The 14,494-nt window shown below is 42.2% G+C and overlaps 2 protein-coding genes across 2 annotated transcripts; both read right to left on the bottom strand.

Annotated features, from left to right (window-relative positions):
- Positions 1–1,084: 1,084 nt before the first annotated feature.
- Positions 1,085–3,036, bottom strand: LOC131224853 (UPF0481 protein At3g47200-like). Its single transcript, XM_058220280.1, has one exon. The coding sequence runs from the start codon at positions 2,796–2,798 to the stop codon at positions 1,290–1,292; it is 1,509 nt and encodes a 502-aa protein (XP_058076263.1). The 5' UTR covers positions 2,799–3,036; the 3' UTR covers positions 1,085–1,289.
- Positions 3,037–6,237: 3,201 nt separating this feature from the next.
- On the bottom strand, positions 6,238–8,773 carry LOC131224852 (UPF0481 protein At3g47200-like). The gene is made up of 2 exons (XM_058220279.1): positions 8,452–8,773; positions 6,238–7,672 (listed from the first exon to the last, which is right to left on the bottom strand). Exons 1-2 carry the CDS (start codon positions 8,756–8,758, stop codon positions 6,291–6,293), a joined length of 1,689 nt encoding a protein of 562 aa, XP_058076262.1. The 5' UTR covers positions 8,759–8,773; the 3' UTR covers positions 6,238–6,290.
- Between the last annotated feature and the right edge of the window lie 5,721 nt (positions 8,774–14,494).

Below are 14,494 nucleotides of genomic sequence, written 5' to 3'. Positions count from 1 at the left end.
GTACCACTCGAGTGCCCATATAGGGAAATAGCCCACTGCTCTTAGAGCACTACAATTATCGTGGTCCTAGTTTTATGGGAGCCATTGGATGGGCTAATTGGTCTGGGCTGTCCATTGGGTGCATCACAGGTTTCATCGGCTACCAAGAAAAAGTTGCACCGATCGGGTTATCTGATTCATCAGTAATTTGGCCTATTTTATATAACCATCCATTTCCCAAGCTATGGATGGGAGTCATGTGATGCTTAGGGTGGTCTGATAGAAGTGAAATCTTTGAAACCATAAGCAATCATAATAAATCAAAGCAAATAGATGGTTCAGATCATTGGATCGACATTTCCATAAGTGATCTTGACCATCCATTCTATTGACCATCATTCAGATGCTTAGATTTGTCTACTTCATGTATTTTTAGAAAGTAGCCCATGAAATGCATGTTGCACCTAAAGTTCAGTTCGGATAAAATGATCGGAGTGAACTGATGTCCACATGCGGCTAGGTGCACCATAACTTACAATGGTCTAAGAACACTAAATCATTTATGGCTGTTATATTATATAGATACAAAAATCTTAGCACGACCAAATTAACAATATAAAGGGTGAGGGAATTATATATATATATATATATATTTTTTTTCCAGAACTGGGGGTGTTATATTGGCACTTGAATCCAAAATATTATAATAATGATGAGGAGCTGCAGAAAATCGGAGAGAGAAGGGGCTATAATTATATGGTGGGGTCCGTCTCTTGCTTTCTTCTTCTTTTGTAATTTTTATATTTTTAGATAAGAGGTCGGTTCCTATACGACTGTTGTAGAATACTCTTGTAATTGTCATTGTTTTGTGATTGCAATTTATTTGCTCTCTGTTTTGTAAGTCATCATGGGAAACGAGAAGGTTCACATTAACATTGTCGTCATTGGTCATGTCGACTCTAGCAAGTCGACCACAACCGGACATCTTATCTACAAGCTTGGTGGAATTGATAAGCGTGTAATTGAGAGGTTTGAGAAGGAAGCTGCTGAGATGAAAAAGAGTTCATTCGATGGAAAAAGCCTAAGAACTTGTAAATGGACAGTATGAAAGAAAATACACCAATGGTTCACATTCAACCTACAACAGGCAAAACATTCAGTATCCAGGATCTTCCAATTTCGGGCATTTTCGTGGCCTGGTCCATTATATCAACGGTTTGGATCACTGAGCCATGGCCGCACGTTTCCAAAATGAAAACGCAAATGGAAAGCTGAGTACAATGGTCAAAATAACGAAAACTCAAAGTCATCTAAGAGGAAGGAACGTAGTAAGGAAAAATTGTGTAGAATGTCTGCGCGAGCGTGAGGCCGATCAGAAGAATCGCAGCCACAAGAGAAATGATGGCCCACGGATGGCGAAAATACTCATGCTTCAAGCTAGCCCGCCACACGTGCCACCTCCGATCGAAGTACTTATTCACCTCATCAGACACGTGCGAAAGATAACAATCATTCATGTTGAACGCGATCTCTCTACACAGACCGTTGAAGAGCCGTGCCACGTCGTCCTCGCTCCCCAGCCCATGATCTATAATCCCCTGTTGGCGTAGATAGCCCACGTCTTGGGAAGAGTTGATCAGACCATCCATGAAGCTTATGTAAGACGTGACGTCGTTGCTGCAATGCGGGTAACACTGCTCAAATGCCATGAGGTTGAGGAAGATGGACTTGGTAGAGTCATGGATAACCAACGGTGGGATTTCAAGGACACCATTATGGAATTTGATATCCATGAATTTGTCTGATCTCTTCTTTCGGAATTTGATGCCAGATTCCCTCAGATTAGTGACACAGTGCACCATTAGCTGAGGTTGGTGATCTGTTCTGATCTTCGTAAATGTGGCCCGTGGCGATGGGAGTAGGCTTTGACGGATTAGATGAAGAAGATGAAAGCCATAATCATTAGAATTAAATAAATGGGTGTTTTCATTCTGGCATCCGGGGATAACTGAGTCAAAGAACTGGAGAGCGAGTTGGGCTACTGAGTCGGTCTCATCTGGTCCGGCCGTCAGGGTGAACAAACGGTCAAGAACGAATAAGGGAAGCTGGTTTTCGATCATAAGCATGTCGCGTTGGATGCATGGAACGACACCGCGTGTGGTGAATATTGGATCCCCCCATGAGTAGCCACAGTGTATGATTCCTTGTATGGAGGTGCGGAGGAGTTCGAGTATAAAACAAGCGTCGATTAGCATCATCTCCACGAATTCTCGAGCGTTCATTTCCTTGATGAGCCCTGCATAGCAGTGGCGCGCATGATCTTCGAGCTGTGACATGGCGTCAAGATACATCTCCACGTGGTGGCCTGTGCGGTCGAGAAGGTGGCGGAGGAACCGCCACTTGTGCGATTCCATTTCCTGGAGGTGGGATTTGCCATTGTGGTAAGGGCCAATGGAGACAATCTGGGGGATGTAGGATTTCGGATCCATCTCTAGGAGGTTTCGTGGGACCCTGAAGATGCAGTGGTGGGCCCATGGGCATCCTCTTTCACAAGGGGGGCCAGCAGCGTTGATCTTCTCTTCGATGGTGATCACCCAATCTGATATTGGATTTGGATGGTTGGATTCTTTTAGCAGACTATCTTCATTTTCTTCATCATTCTCTCTCTGTATCTTCTTTTGTTCTAGTGGGACTTCTTTGATTGGGGCTGGCTTTCGAGCGGTGGGTCTTCTTCTTCTTTTTCCTGTGTTTGCCGTTGCTGAAACGACGAAAGGGGCTCGTACCTTTTTCCTCCCTATTCTCATTTCAGGAATCGTCATCTTGCAGAGAGATCGGATGCTTAGGGTATGGTAGAAGCACAGGGGAAGATGGTTTGCTTTGCAACTTGCATTTCATTATCTTATCCCGACGGCTCTACAGATCGCGGGACCCAGAAAGTGGGCCCCACTTCATCAATAATGCTAATATACAGTCTACTTACCAGCTTGCATCGAGGCATGCGGACCGGCGCGTCTACAACATCTGTTTTAAGCCCAAGCTCCGTGGGGATCACCATGCTGCAAATTTGAAATCCACTCGGTCCATCAGATGAGAACCCTTTATGTTTACGGTACGCACAAAAGGTTTACGGATTGAAAACTCATAAAGGCCACACCAACGGAAACAAAGTAAAATTACAATTAAAACCTTTAAGTTCACTCGCTGTGGCCCACCTAAATATTGGATTTGGCTGTTTTTTTGTATCTTCCATTCATCCTTTTGAATTACACCTGATGAACAGGTTTGATGAAAGATATACACCATGGTGGCCACATACAAACCTATGGTTTTCTGTCGTGGCCCACCTGAGTTGTGGATCTTGATTAGTTTTTGGTGCCATGACCTAACGTCGAGGAGCGCACCAAGTCAACGGCATGAATATCATAGAGACAACAAGGTGAGTCCCACCTGAGTTGGGTGAACAACTCATTTTAATATAATAAAAAATGTGGTTTTGGACAGACTCAAGTCAGGTAAGGATGGCCCTGGATGCCAACGGATACTAATCTGATCCTGTCTGAAATTTTTAGAGTTATAGACCGTTGAATGTACTCTTCATTATTTATGGAATATATACGAGTTGTGTTGAGCCGACCCACTAGGTGAGTCAACTCGACGAGTCAAGCTCAGTCTGAACTGGGGTCAGACTCAATGAATTTCATAGTTACTCAAGTCAATTTCTGGCTGAGTCAAGTTGACTCAGCTGAGTTTCAAGTCAAGTTGCTGAGTTTTCAAATTATGAGTTTGATGTGTTCAATCCAATGCTTGATTTGGAGTCATGGAGCAGTCCAAACAGTTTCCTTTCTAAAGTGGGCCACTAGATGAGCCGATCCATTACCCTGTGCAACCCATATCAAAACCAGTTCAACGGACCAGATCGTTCCGGTTTTTGAAAAACTAGTAGAGACAGGCCAAAAACTTCCAATCGCGCGCAAGAGGTTAATAGAGATGGATGCCAAACGAAAAAAATAATATAATATGGGTGAAAGATGATCTCTTTTTGTCTTGTGTAGAAAGTTTAGTGGGGCCCACCTAATGCGTTTTCCTTGTAGATGCCTTTTACCTTAGTTGTGCTGGCTCAATTTATTGTCAACTGATAGCTTGGGACCACGTCTAAACATGGTTGGATGACTCATACTGACAAGCACAGTGGGGCCCAGTCCAAAAATGGGCCACTTTTTATATATTTTTGGTAAAACAAGAGATTCTATTAACAAGAAGGAGAAACGTCCAACAGAAGATTATTACATAACCCTTCATTAATGATAGTTTGTGAAAATATTATAAATTTACATATTCAACTGCTTGTTTCAATGACACCATGTGATGATTAGGAACATCTAATTAGCGTGGCCATGGACCGAGGAATGGGGCACAAAACTGCTCAACGGTTCAGATTATGTTCCCATTATCTTTCCATCTCATTTCTTTCCTTTAAATTCTTAGATGACATGATGTGTAAATGTGGCGGACTAGCCAGAGGAAAAGCCAATAGGTGGAATGATAGAAAACTCCCCAAAGTAAAGCAAATGGGTCTTCAGTAGTAGTAGCAGGGATATTGCCTCTCTGTTTTAAAATTTGGTCACGTGTGATAGGCATGGTGTACCAAAACCGTCGGTGTAGCTCGATTTCAACTGAATAACTTTGACCCGAAATGTCAAGATAAGATGATACATAAAACCCAACCATATATGACTAAGATTTGAAAAAACTGTTCACCTATTCAACCATTTGTAAGATTTTTAAAATAATCAGGAGATTATCGAGAGATAGGGTTCATCCTCCAAATATTGGTTGCATAGACTTGTGCACGAAATGACTTTCACATACAACAGTAAATAAAAAAGAAATAATTACAGTCAACCGCGAGGAGTAACTACAAAACACCTTTCTAAAAGACGAGCTTGTTGTATTAAAACATGGTTTGTCCAGTGTGTACGTGTAGACTTAGATTACCATCAAGGATTACAACTACTAGATTACTACTACTGCTGTAGGATTAAAGCTACCGATTACACTAAGGAACATAAAAAATAAATTATGCCAATAAATATAAAGAATTATTTATAGGACCATACTAAGGATAGATATGTTTAAATCAGTTTGTTTGACTGGGTTTGTAAGAGATCTTTTGCTTTGTTGAGGGATTTTTGGCTATTTATAGACTTCTTTAAAAGAATCGTCTGGAAGCATCTTCTCACATCAAGACGATCACAATAATCGCTTTAGCACCAGTTTGGCCTTCCAATTCTTTTTTTTCCTTTTTAACACATGTCCTGGTAATCACTTGCAAGACCTCTTTTGTTCAATCATATTGGATCTTTGAATGATGTGTATTATCCAGGTAATACTAACTGTCATTTCCACAACATATGCTTTAATATTCTCATGGATCTTATGTAACAGTCATTTCCGCGACATATGCTTTAATATTCTCCTGGATCTTATGTGTGCATTATATTCTTGTGTAACGACACATACTCAATTCGATCTGTACGAGAGGGCCCAAGAGTTATTTGATACTAGAAATGTGAGGGTTGATACGCAGGCAGTCAAACATTATATATGCTGCATACATTAACTCAAATTAATCAATTTAAATTATGGAACCCACTATTAATGGGTCAGTCCCATCCGTGACCGTTTGGATCACCAAACCATTGACCTCATAGAGATGTGCGTCAGTAGTATTCTAGTTGTTTGGAGGAGATAATGATCCTGCGTATGGCAGACGTACGTACCACTTTGCCGACACACATGATTCCATATCTGTGGGGCCCACAGTCGGATGTTCCAAAAGGAGAGCGTATTGCGTACTGAGTGAACTCTGAACCCGGCCGCCGTGATTTATGTCGTTTATCCATGCTGTCCATCCATTTTACCAGATAATTTTGACATAAGCTCAAAATTAAATTAAGCATACCCAAAGCTCAAGTAGACCACACCGTAAGAAATATTGTGAATTGATTCACACTCCAATTATTGAAAACTTCTTGCGGGCCACAATAATTTTGGATTAAGCTGATATTTTTTTTTCTCGCTCTTATTTATTTATTATTTATTATTTATTTTAATTTTCTTTTCAAAGTATATTTCCATTACTAACTCCGATGATTTGTACAAGCATGGACATGTTTCGACGGTGGATGACAAATAGAAATGCGATAAAGTACATTACGGTGGGCCCCAAGAAGGTTTCAATGGTTGGCGTTTAATGGGAGGAGTAAAACAATGGTGGAGATTAAAGAAGAAGAAAGAGATGAACCATCCGTCTAAGAGTGATGAATATGGTAGGCTAGGATGGCATACACGGCCTGCGTCAGCGTGAGGCCGATGATGAAAACAGCAGCCCCGAGGGATATGATGGACCACGGATGGCGAAAGTGCTCGCGCCTCAAGCTGGCCTTCCAAGTGGGACACTTAAGCGAGACATACTTATTCAACTCCAAACAAAGGGCGAAGACATGAGAGCCATACATGTAATCTATGCTGATATCTCGACATAGATCATTGAAGAGCTGGGCCACGGCCTTCTCACTCCCTAGGTGGTAGTTGATAATCCCTTTCTGTTGCAGATGGGCAACGTCTCCTGGTGTGTTGATCAGCCCGTCCATGAAAACAACGTAGGAACTGATATCATCACTACATTTGGGGTAGCACTGCTCGAAGGCCATGAGGTTAAGTAAGATAGACTTGGTGGAGTCGTCAACTACCAATGGTGGGATCTTGAGAATGCCTCTTTTGAAGTCAAATTCGATGTTCGTCAATCTGCTCGACATTCTCTTCCTGAACTTCACCCCAGAGTCCACTAACATGGAGACACATCGCATCGTCAGATGTTTGTGTTCATAAGTATCTATAAATTTAGAAGGGGGCCATCGTGATGATGATGATGGTGGTGGTGGCGGCGGCGGCGGTGGAGGTGGCGGTGGAGGCCGCATATATTGTAATGGTATGAGGCTTTGCCGTATAAGATGGAGAAAATGCAGTACTTTCTCATTTCCTGTGTCGCGAGTCTTTTGCTTCGTGATGTTTCCAGGGACGGACCAGTTAAAGAAGAAGAGAGCGAGTTGACTCAGTGAGTAGTCCTTGAAGTATGATCCTGCAGTGAGTGGGAGCAATTTTTCCAGGATGAAGAATGGGATTTGGTTCTCGAGCAATAACATGTCTCTTCGGATCTCTAGGACAACCGCACGGACATCGAAGAGTGGGTCATCGTCGCGGCGGCTGAGGCCTTGGGCCACTGCAATGAGCAATTCAATGATGAAGCAAGAGTCAAGCAGCATCATCTCGAGGAATTCTTGATTGCTCATGTGGTCAGTGATCAGCGCATAGTATCCACGTGTTTCAGCAACGTGTGGTGAGATGGCCCTGATGTAGACATCCAGATCTTGCCGGGTGCGGTCGAGGGAACGATGGAGGAAACGCCATTTGTGAGCTTCCATTAATCGAAGGTGGGGCTCGCCTCTGTGAAAGGGGCCAATGGAGATGAACTGGGGTGTGTAGGCCTCGGGCTCCATTTTTCGAAGGTTGCTTGGGGCCCGAAAGATGGAATATCTGGACCAAACTTCCTTGTCCAGTTGAGAAAATTGATCTAGTCTTTCTTTGATAGAGATTACCCATTCGTTCTGATCGCCGCCGTCTGGTGGTGCAGCTGGAGGAAATCACCCCAGAATTTTATAGTTAAAATTTTAATTAAGATAAATCATTTTTTTTGTTAACTTTAAATAATTTCAATTTTTATATGTTTTTATTTTTATTTAATGTATTTATGACCTTAGCTTGACCTCACCGGCTAAGCTGATTCGACCGGTCCCAACCACCGAATAAAATGGGTCAATTATTACAAGTCTTACGTTGGTTGGGCTAAACTCGGGTTCTGATCATATTAGATATCTAGCTGTTTCTGGTCGAATCTTTGATACACACACACACACTTGAAGTCTCATGCCAGTGGTAGACTCACATGAGTTAATCACACTCAATCACGGAAAAAGTGTGTGTGTGTGTGTGTGGTTTTGTGGACCATCATCATAAGTGTTATACCATATTAGCTTATGTACCATAGTAACTTGTTTTTTTATTATTACCCTAAATTCTCTGAAATTACAAAAAGATTTTTCCCGCGTATTGATATGATATGCTCAGGCAGTCGATGACGGATACATGTACTGTACTGCCAAAGTTATATATGTGACTTCTATTAGATCAATCTATAAATTGATCAACAATCCATTATATAAACTAAATATTCTAAAGTCAGATTGTGTTGAGACATCGTCACATGGCCTTTTCCACAGTTACGTTGGAAAGGTCCTCTCTCCTCAACAAGCAGGTGAGTCTGGATGAAATAGCGTTAGGCTAGAAGAAAGTTTCTCCGAATTGCAACTGTAAAAAGATCAAAATTGGATTTAAATAAGAATCACTACTCACTGTTGCTTGAGGAAGCAAGAGCCGGTGGGGGCGGGGTGTGCCTGGGGGGCTCGGGCGGTGGTGAGCTGGTGCTTGAGGAGGCAAGCTCGGACTCAGGCGAGGCTGGTATGGGGGGTTCGGACGGTGGTGAGCTGGTGCTTGAGTAATTAAGCTTGTGCTCGGGCGAGGTGGGTCTGGGGGGCTTGGGTGGTGGTGAGCTGGTGCTTGAGGAAGTAAGCTCGTGCCCGGGAGACGTGCGTTTGGAGGGCTCAGGTGAGGTCTTGAGGCCTTCGGGCCGAGGTGGACTCCCATCATTGTTGACCTCCATCGATGAAAACCACCCCGAAATGGTTGAAAACGGGCACGGCGGCGACCGTATGTAGCCCTGATGCAAGAAGAAGGCCCTATGTAAAGAGAAAATATGCAGGGTACATTGTCTTTGTTCAATTGTCCTGTTCGTGGAAATGTGCTTTTGTCTTTTTTATTCCTTTAATTTTCTTTTACTCATGTTTGTATCTAATCGCCCTTTATAAATAGCATTAATTCCTGCTTCAGGACTTTCGTTGATTGGGCCATTGCTCGCCATTATTATTAGTGGCTATCAAAAAATAATACACCATGCGGTGCCTTAGGAGATGAGTCTCTTTCTTATCCTCTCTCAGTCCTCACAATCTCACATCCACACGCATTGTTACAAACACACTAAGGAGGCATTTGTCACCTTGTATTTCGATGCATTTTAGGAGATTTGAGAGGATTTGAAGAGATTTTTCCCCTAATCCATCATTTATTAGCATGAATTTAGGAGGTACATGTAGCCATTGGAACCGGGTCACTACTGTAGATGGAGGAAAGTCAAGATGCTATCCATACTCAAGACAAATGCTACTGCTATTGTTTCTTTATATAAGAAAATGGGTTTCTGATACAAGAATCTACGTAAGGGAATACACCCATATACTGCAAAAAAAATCATATAGCCTAATATTGATGCATACAATATTTAAAACACACCTATCTCTACACTCCCTTCAAATTGAGGCTTAGCGAACAACATTAATTTGTTTATTAAGTGATTCTGTCCAGCACAAGTCATTGCATTAGGAGATATGTCCGCGGTAAGTTGTCCCTGTGAGAGGATGTAAGGAAGAATAATTTAGTTCACAAATTAGTTATTTTCATAAATAAATTAAAATGACATTCTATTTAGATGTTCCCTGCTTTCATAGGACTAGGATAGTTTGCTTGATGTCGTTCTAGGATAGTCGGCTTTATGCCGTTAGGTTAGTTTGATTCCTACATTGTTTTAGGATAGTTTGCTTTTGTTAGTTTCTCTCTTATGCTGACTCGCTCTTACAATAATATGTAGAGTTCCAGATTGTGTCGGAAACGCCACTTATGCACTTCCATGGATCGCAGGTGGAACAAGCCTATGTGGAGTGGGCTAATAGAAAAGATCTGGGGTGCACTACCAGAAAAAGGGGCAAAGGCTATGGATAAAAACCGTAGCTAAAGGCCTATTGCTACGGTTATAACCCGTGGCACAACCATAGCAATTGGTGGTGTAGCTAAAGGTCAAAAGGCTATGGCTACAGATTAAATCCGTAGCAATAGATATCAACAGCTACGGATATAATCCGTAGCTATACTTTCTATAGTGAAATGTACATACAACTACGGATAATATTTATAGCTAAAAGTAGTATGAAATCCGTAGCAATATGCTAAAGTTAGCAATAACTATGGTTTTCAGAACAAGAGCTAAGGCTAATATCCGTAGCTACTTTTAAAAAAAAAAAAAAATTTATAAGAATGGTGTCTGTTACTGATGTAGAGCGGGTCGTTGACAGTTTCATGGCCAAGATGGATCAGAAAAGGCCCGGTCGACGACAGAAGTGATCCGAACCCTTGGACCTTAGACCGGGCGTATCTCACAATCCGAAATGAGTTATCGAGCGTAAAATATATGATTTTGGGGTAGAACGAGCTACTTTAGCCAACCAACCCTTTTACGCTAGGTTTTGCAACTTGGATTTGCAAAATATCCCTGGATCGATGGTCGTTTCCCTGTTTTAATTTCGTTTTTACTATAAATAGTAAGTTTTAGTTTAATTATAACTCTTCATCCGTCAGGCTTTAGGAGTTGCGTCCAACATGAAAAAAGCTTAGAATAATTAGGAGAACGGTTTGGTGAAGACAAATAGGACACTTACTGTTTTTGGTCGAAAACCTTGCGCACTAGTAGACATCATGACTATCTATAAATAGTAAGTTTACTATTTATAGTAAGTCGCAGATTCTAGGAGTTTTAGTTGTAGTTTGATTCTGATTTTTTTCCCATTGCTTGGTACCCCTACTTAAAGGGTTGTGAACTCATTTTTATTCATCAATTAATCAATTTCGAATTTATTAGAATTTATTTCTATTTTCTGCTTTCTTTCCTCGTGGATTTGAGAAGTCTCTGTGAGGAGTCAAGAGAAGCTCCGTGGATTCGAAGTAGTTATCCTCATCATGTTCATCCCTGCATCAATTGGTATCAAAGCGAGGTTTTTCCTCGGGTCGATGGCAAACAATGAAAGTATGAATCAAAATCCTGTGGATGGTGATCCAGAGATTCGTTATCTTTCGGAAAGAATGAAAGCTTTCCACCAAGAGAATCAGTTGACCATGCAAGGGCTGCAGGTAACCCTCAACCGTCTTGCGGATGCGCTACTTTCGCCCCGAGCCCTAGACAATGCTCCACCACCTATGGTTGCTCCACCACCCGTGGTTGCTGTACGACGCAATCCCGATTTTCATAGAGCACTACTAGTGGCCAACCGTAGGGCTACACCAGATGATTCAAGTTCTAGCGATGAGGACCTTAATGAATGTTTTGCCCGACGACCAATCCATGAAGACGATCATTTAGATCGTGCTGAAAGCGACTATCGAGGTAAGGCTGAACTTCCTAGTTTTAATGGTTTATTACGTATAGAAGATTTTCTTGATTGGCTAGCCAAAGCAGAGAGATATTTTGATTATATAGACGTGCCAGATCATAAAAGGGTAACATTGGTAGCGTTTAAATTAAAATTTGGTACTTCTGCATGGTAGGAACAATTACAACTTTCACGAGCCCGTTAGAACAAGGCACCCATCTCATCATGGCCACGGATGAGACATCTTCTTCGGTCACGATTTCTCCCCAGTGATTATGAGCAGATATATTCCAGCAATATCAAAATTGCCGACAAGAAATCGAACCGTCACAGATTACACTGAAGAATTCCAGCGGTTGTCTACACAAAACGATCTGTCAGAATCTGAGTCACAGAAGGTGGCACGATTTATAGGTGGGTTACAATTGGTAATCCAGGACCGAGTTCAGATGTACCCAGTCGGGACCGTGGATGAAGCCGTTTAATTAGCGGGTAGGGCAGAAACTCAACTTGCAAGAGCTCTTGCTCGTCCATATCCTTCAACTTGAGCCCCATGACGGGTCCCACGCAGGATCCAGTGTTGGCACGAGGAAAAGATTCAGTAGGAGAACGTTCTCAACCTCCTACATCCGCAAACCGTAATATGGGAAGCCGCTCATCCAGACCTTAACGTGCAGTACCTATAACAGCGGGTCTGAGTAGGATTTCAAATCCTTTTGCTCGGCCAAGGTTGAACAATTGTTACTGTTGTAGCCAACCAGGCCACTTATCAAATACTTGTCTTTAACGTCCCGCAGCACACTTGACTATAAATGAAGGGGGCACTGAAGATGAGGTCACAGAAAAAGACCATGGCTTTGATGAACATGAACAAAGCACTGAAGAAATAGCAGGTGGCAATAAGGTGACAGGCGAGGATCATGGTGATTTTTTAGTTGTGAGGCAATTACTATATACCCCACGAAAGGAATTACATCCACAGCGACACAATATATTTCGTACTCGGTGCACTGTCAACGGAAAGGTCTGTGATATGATCATAGACATTGGTAATAGCGAGAATATCGTCTTAAGAGTGCTGGTGGACAAGTTGCAACTACCAACAACGAAGCATCCTTCCCCGTACTCAATTGGCTGGATAAAAAAGCTGAATGAGACCAAGGTAACTAAACAATGCACTACCTCATTTTCAATTGGAAAAAATTATAAGGATCAAATACTTTGTGACGTGGTCGACATGAAAGCTTGTCATATGCTACTCGGTCGACCCTAGTAGTCGGACCGTGATGCGACCCATCGGGAATGAGATAATGTCTATATATTCGTCAAGGATAGTCGAAAAATAATCATTACCCTTATGGCACCAGAGAATCACCCTGAAGCTTCTAAAGCGGAGGGAAGTTTCCTCTTTACCATTCGGGATTTCATGGAGGAATCCAAGGAAACCGGCGAGGTATAAGCCGTAGTGCTGAAGGGCGAGGAAGAGGAACCCTCAGACATCCCTCCAAATTTAAGACTATTACTAAACGAATTCAAAGAAGTCTAACCTGAAGATCTACCTGATGGATTGCCCCCCATGAGGGACATTCAACATCACATACACCTCGTCCATGGGGCTAGCCTACCCAACCGCCCTCATTATCGGATGAGTCCGAAGAAGTGTGAGACACTTCAGGGGCAAGTGGAAGAATTGATCCGTAAGGGTCACTTGAGAGAGAGCATGAGCCCATGTGCCATACCAGCATTGTTAACTCCAAAAAAAATTAGAAGCTGGTGCATTTGTGTTGACAGCCATGTAATCAACAAAATCACCATCAAGTATCAGTTCTCAATACCACGGTTGGAAGACATGCTAGATATACTAGAAGGGGCCAATGTGTTCTTTAAACTAGATCTAAGGAGCAGGTACCATCAGATTCATATCCGACTCGGTAATGAGTGGAAGATGACATTCAAGACTAAGGAAGGGTTGTATGAGTGACTGGTCATGCCCTTCGGCCTATCGAACGCACCAAGTACTTTTATACGTTTAATGAATCAAGTTCTAAAACCGTTCACTAACCGATTTGTGGTAGTATATTTTGATGACATATTGATATATACCCAGGATGAGGCGAAGCACAGAAAACATCTCAGGCAGGTGATGTAGGTCCTACAAATTAACAAGTTGTACCTCAACTTGAAGAAGTTTAGTTTTTAAACTGACAGCCTGTTATTTTTAAGATTTGTTGTAACGTCCACAGGCATTCGTGTGAACGATGAAAAGGTGCGAGCTATTAGGGAATAGTCGATCCCGACAAAAATTCATGAGGTGAGGAGTTTTCACAGGTTGGTTACTTTCTATCATCAATTTATGCGAGATTTTAGCACCATAGTCGTGCCTATAATAGATTATATGAAAAAATGACCGTTCCAGTGGACCGATAAAGCTAACAAGAGCTTTTATGAGATCAAGCATCATTTATCTACAACACAGGTCTTGGTGCTTCCTAATTTCGACAAATTATTTGAGGTTGAGTGTGACGCTTCATAAGTCGGAATTGGAGGAGTGTTATTACATGAAGGCAGGCCAGTAGCCTTCTACAGCGAGAAGCTTAGCGAAGCCCGAAAGAAGTGGTTAACTTATGAGCTTGAGTTGTACGTAGTTGTTCAGGCGCTGCGACATTGACGGCATTATCTGGTTCAAAGAGAGTTTGTTCTGTACACCAACCATCAAGCATTAAAGTTTATTAATAGTCAGACTAACGTGAATCGTGTGCATGCTAGATGAGTTATGTTTTTACAGGAATTCACGTTCATTCTGAAGCACAAGTCAGAGTAGTAGAACAAGGTGGTTGATGCACTTAGCCGTCGTGCATCACTACTTGTTACGATGAGCAACGAGGTGGTCGGCTTCGACTGTCTCAAGGAGCTGTATGCCGAGGATGATAACTTTAAAGATTATTGGATGAAGTGCCAAGAAGGTCACCACAGTGACCTTCATATACATGATGATTTTCTCTTCAAAGGGAATCGATTGTGCATCCTCCAAAGTTCTTTGAGGGAGCAGATTATTCAGGAGCTACATGGAGGTGGCCTCGATGGACACCTTGGGCAAGACAAGACGTAAGCTCTTGTGGAAAAGTGGTATTGCTGACCGCAAT

This window comes from Magnolia sinica, chromosome 14 (genome assembly GCF_029962835.1).
Source record: "Magnolia sinica isolate HGM2019 chromosome 14, MsV1, whole genome shotgun sequence".
NCBI lineage: Eukaryota > Viridiplantae > Streptophyta > Magnoliopsida > Magnoliales > Magnoliaceae > Magnolia > Magnolia sinica.
This window is presented reverse-complemented; position numbering and strand designations above follow the sequence as displayed.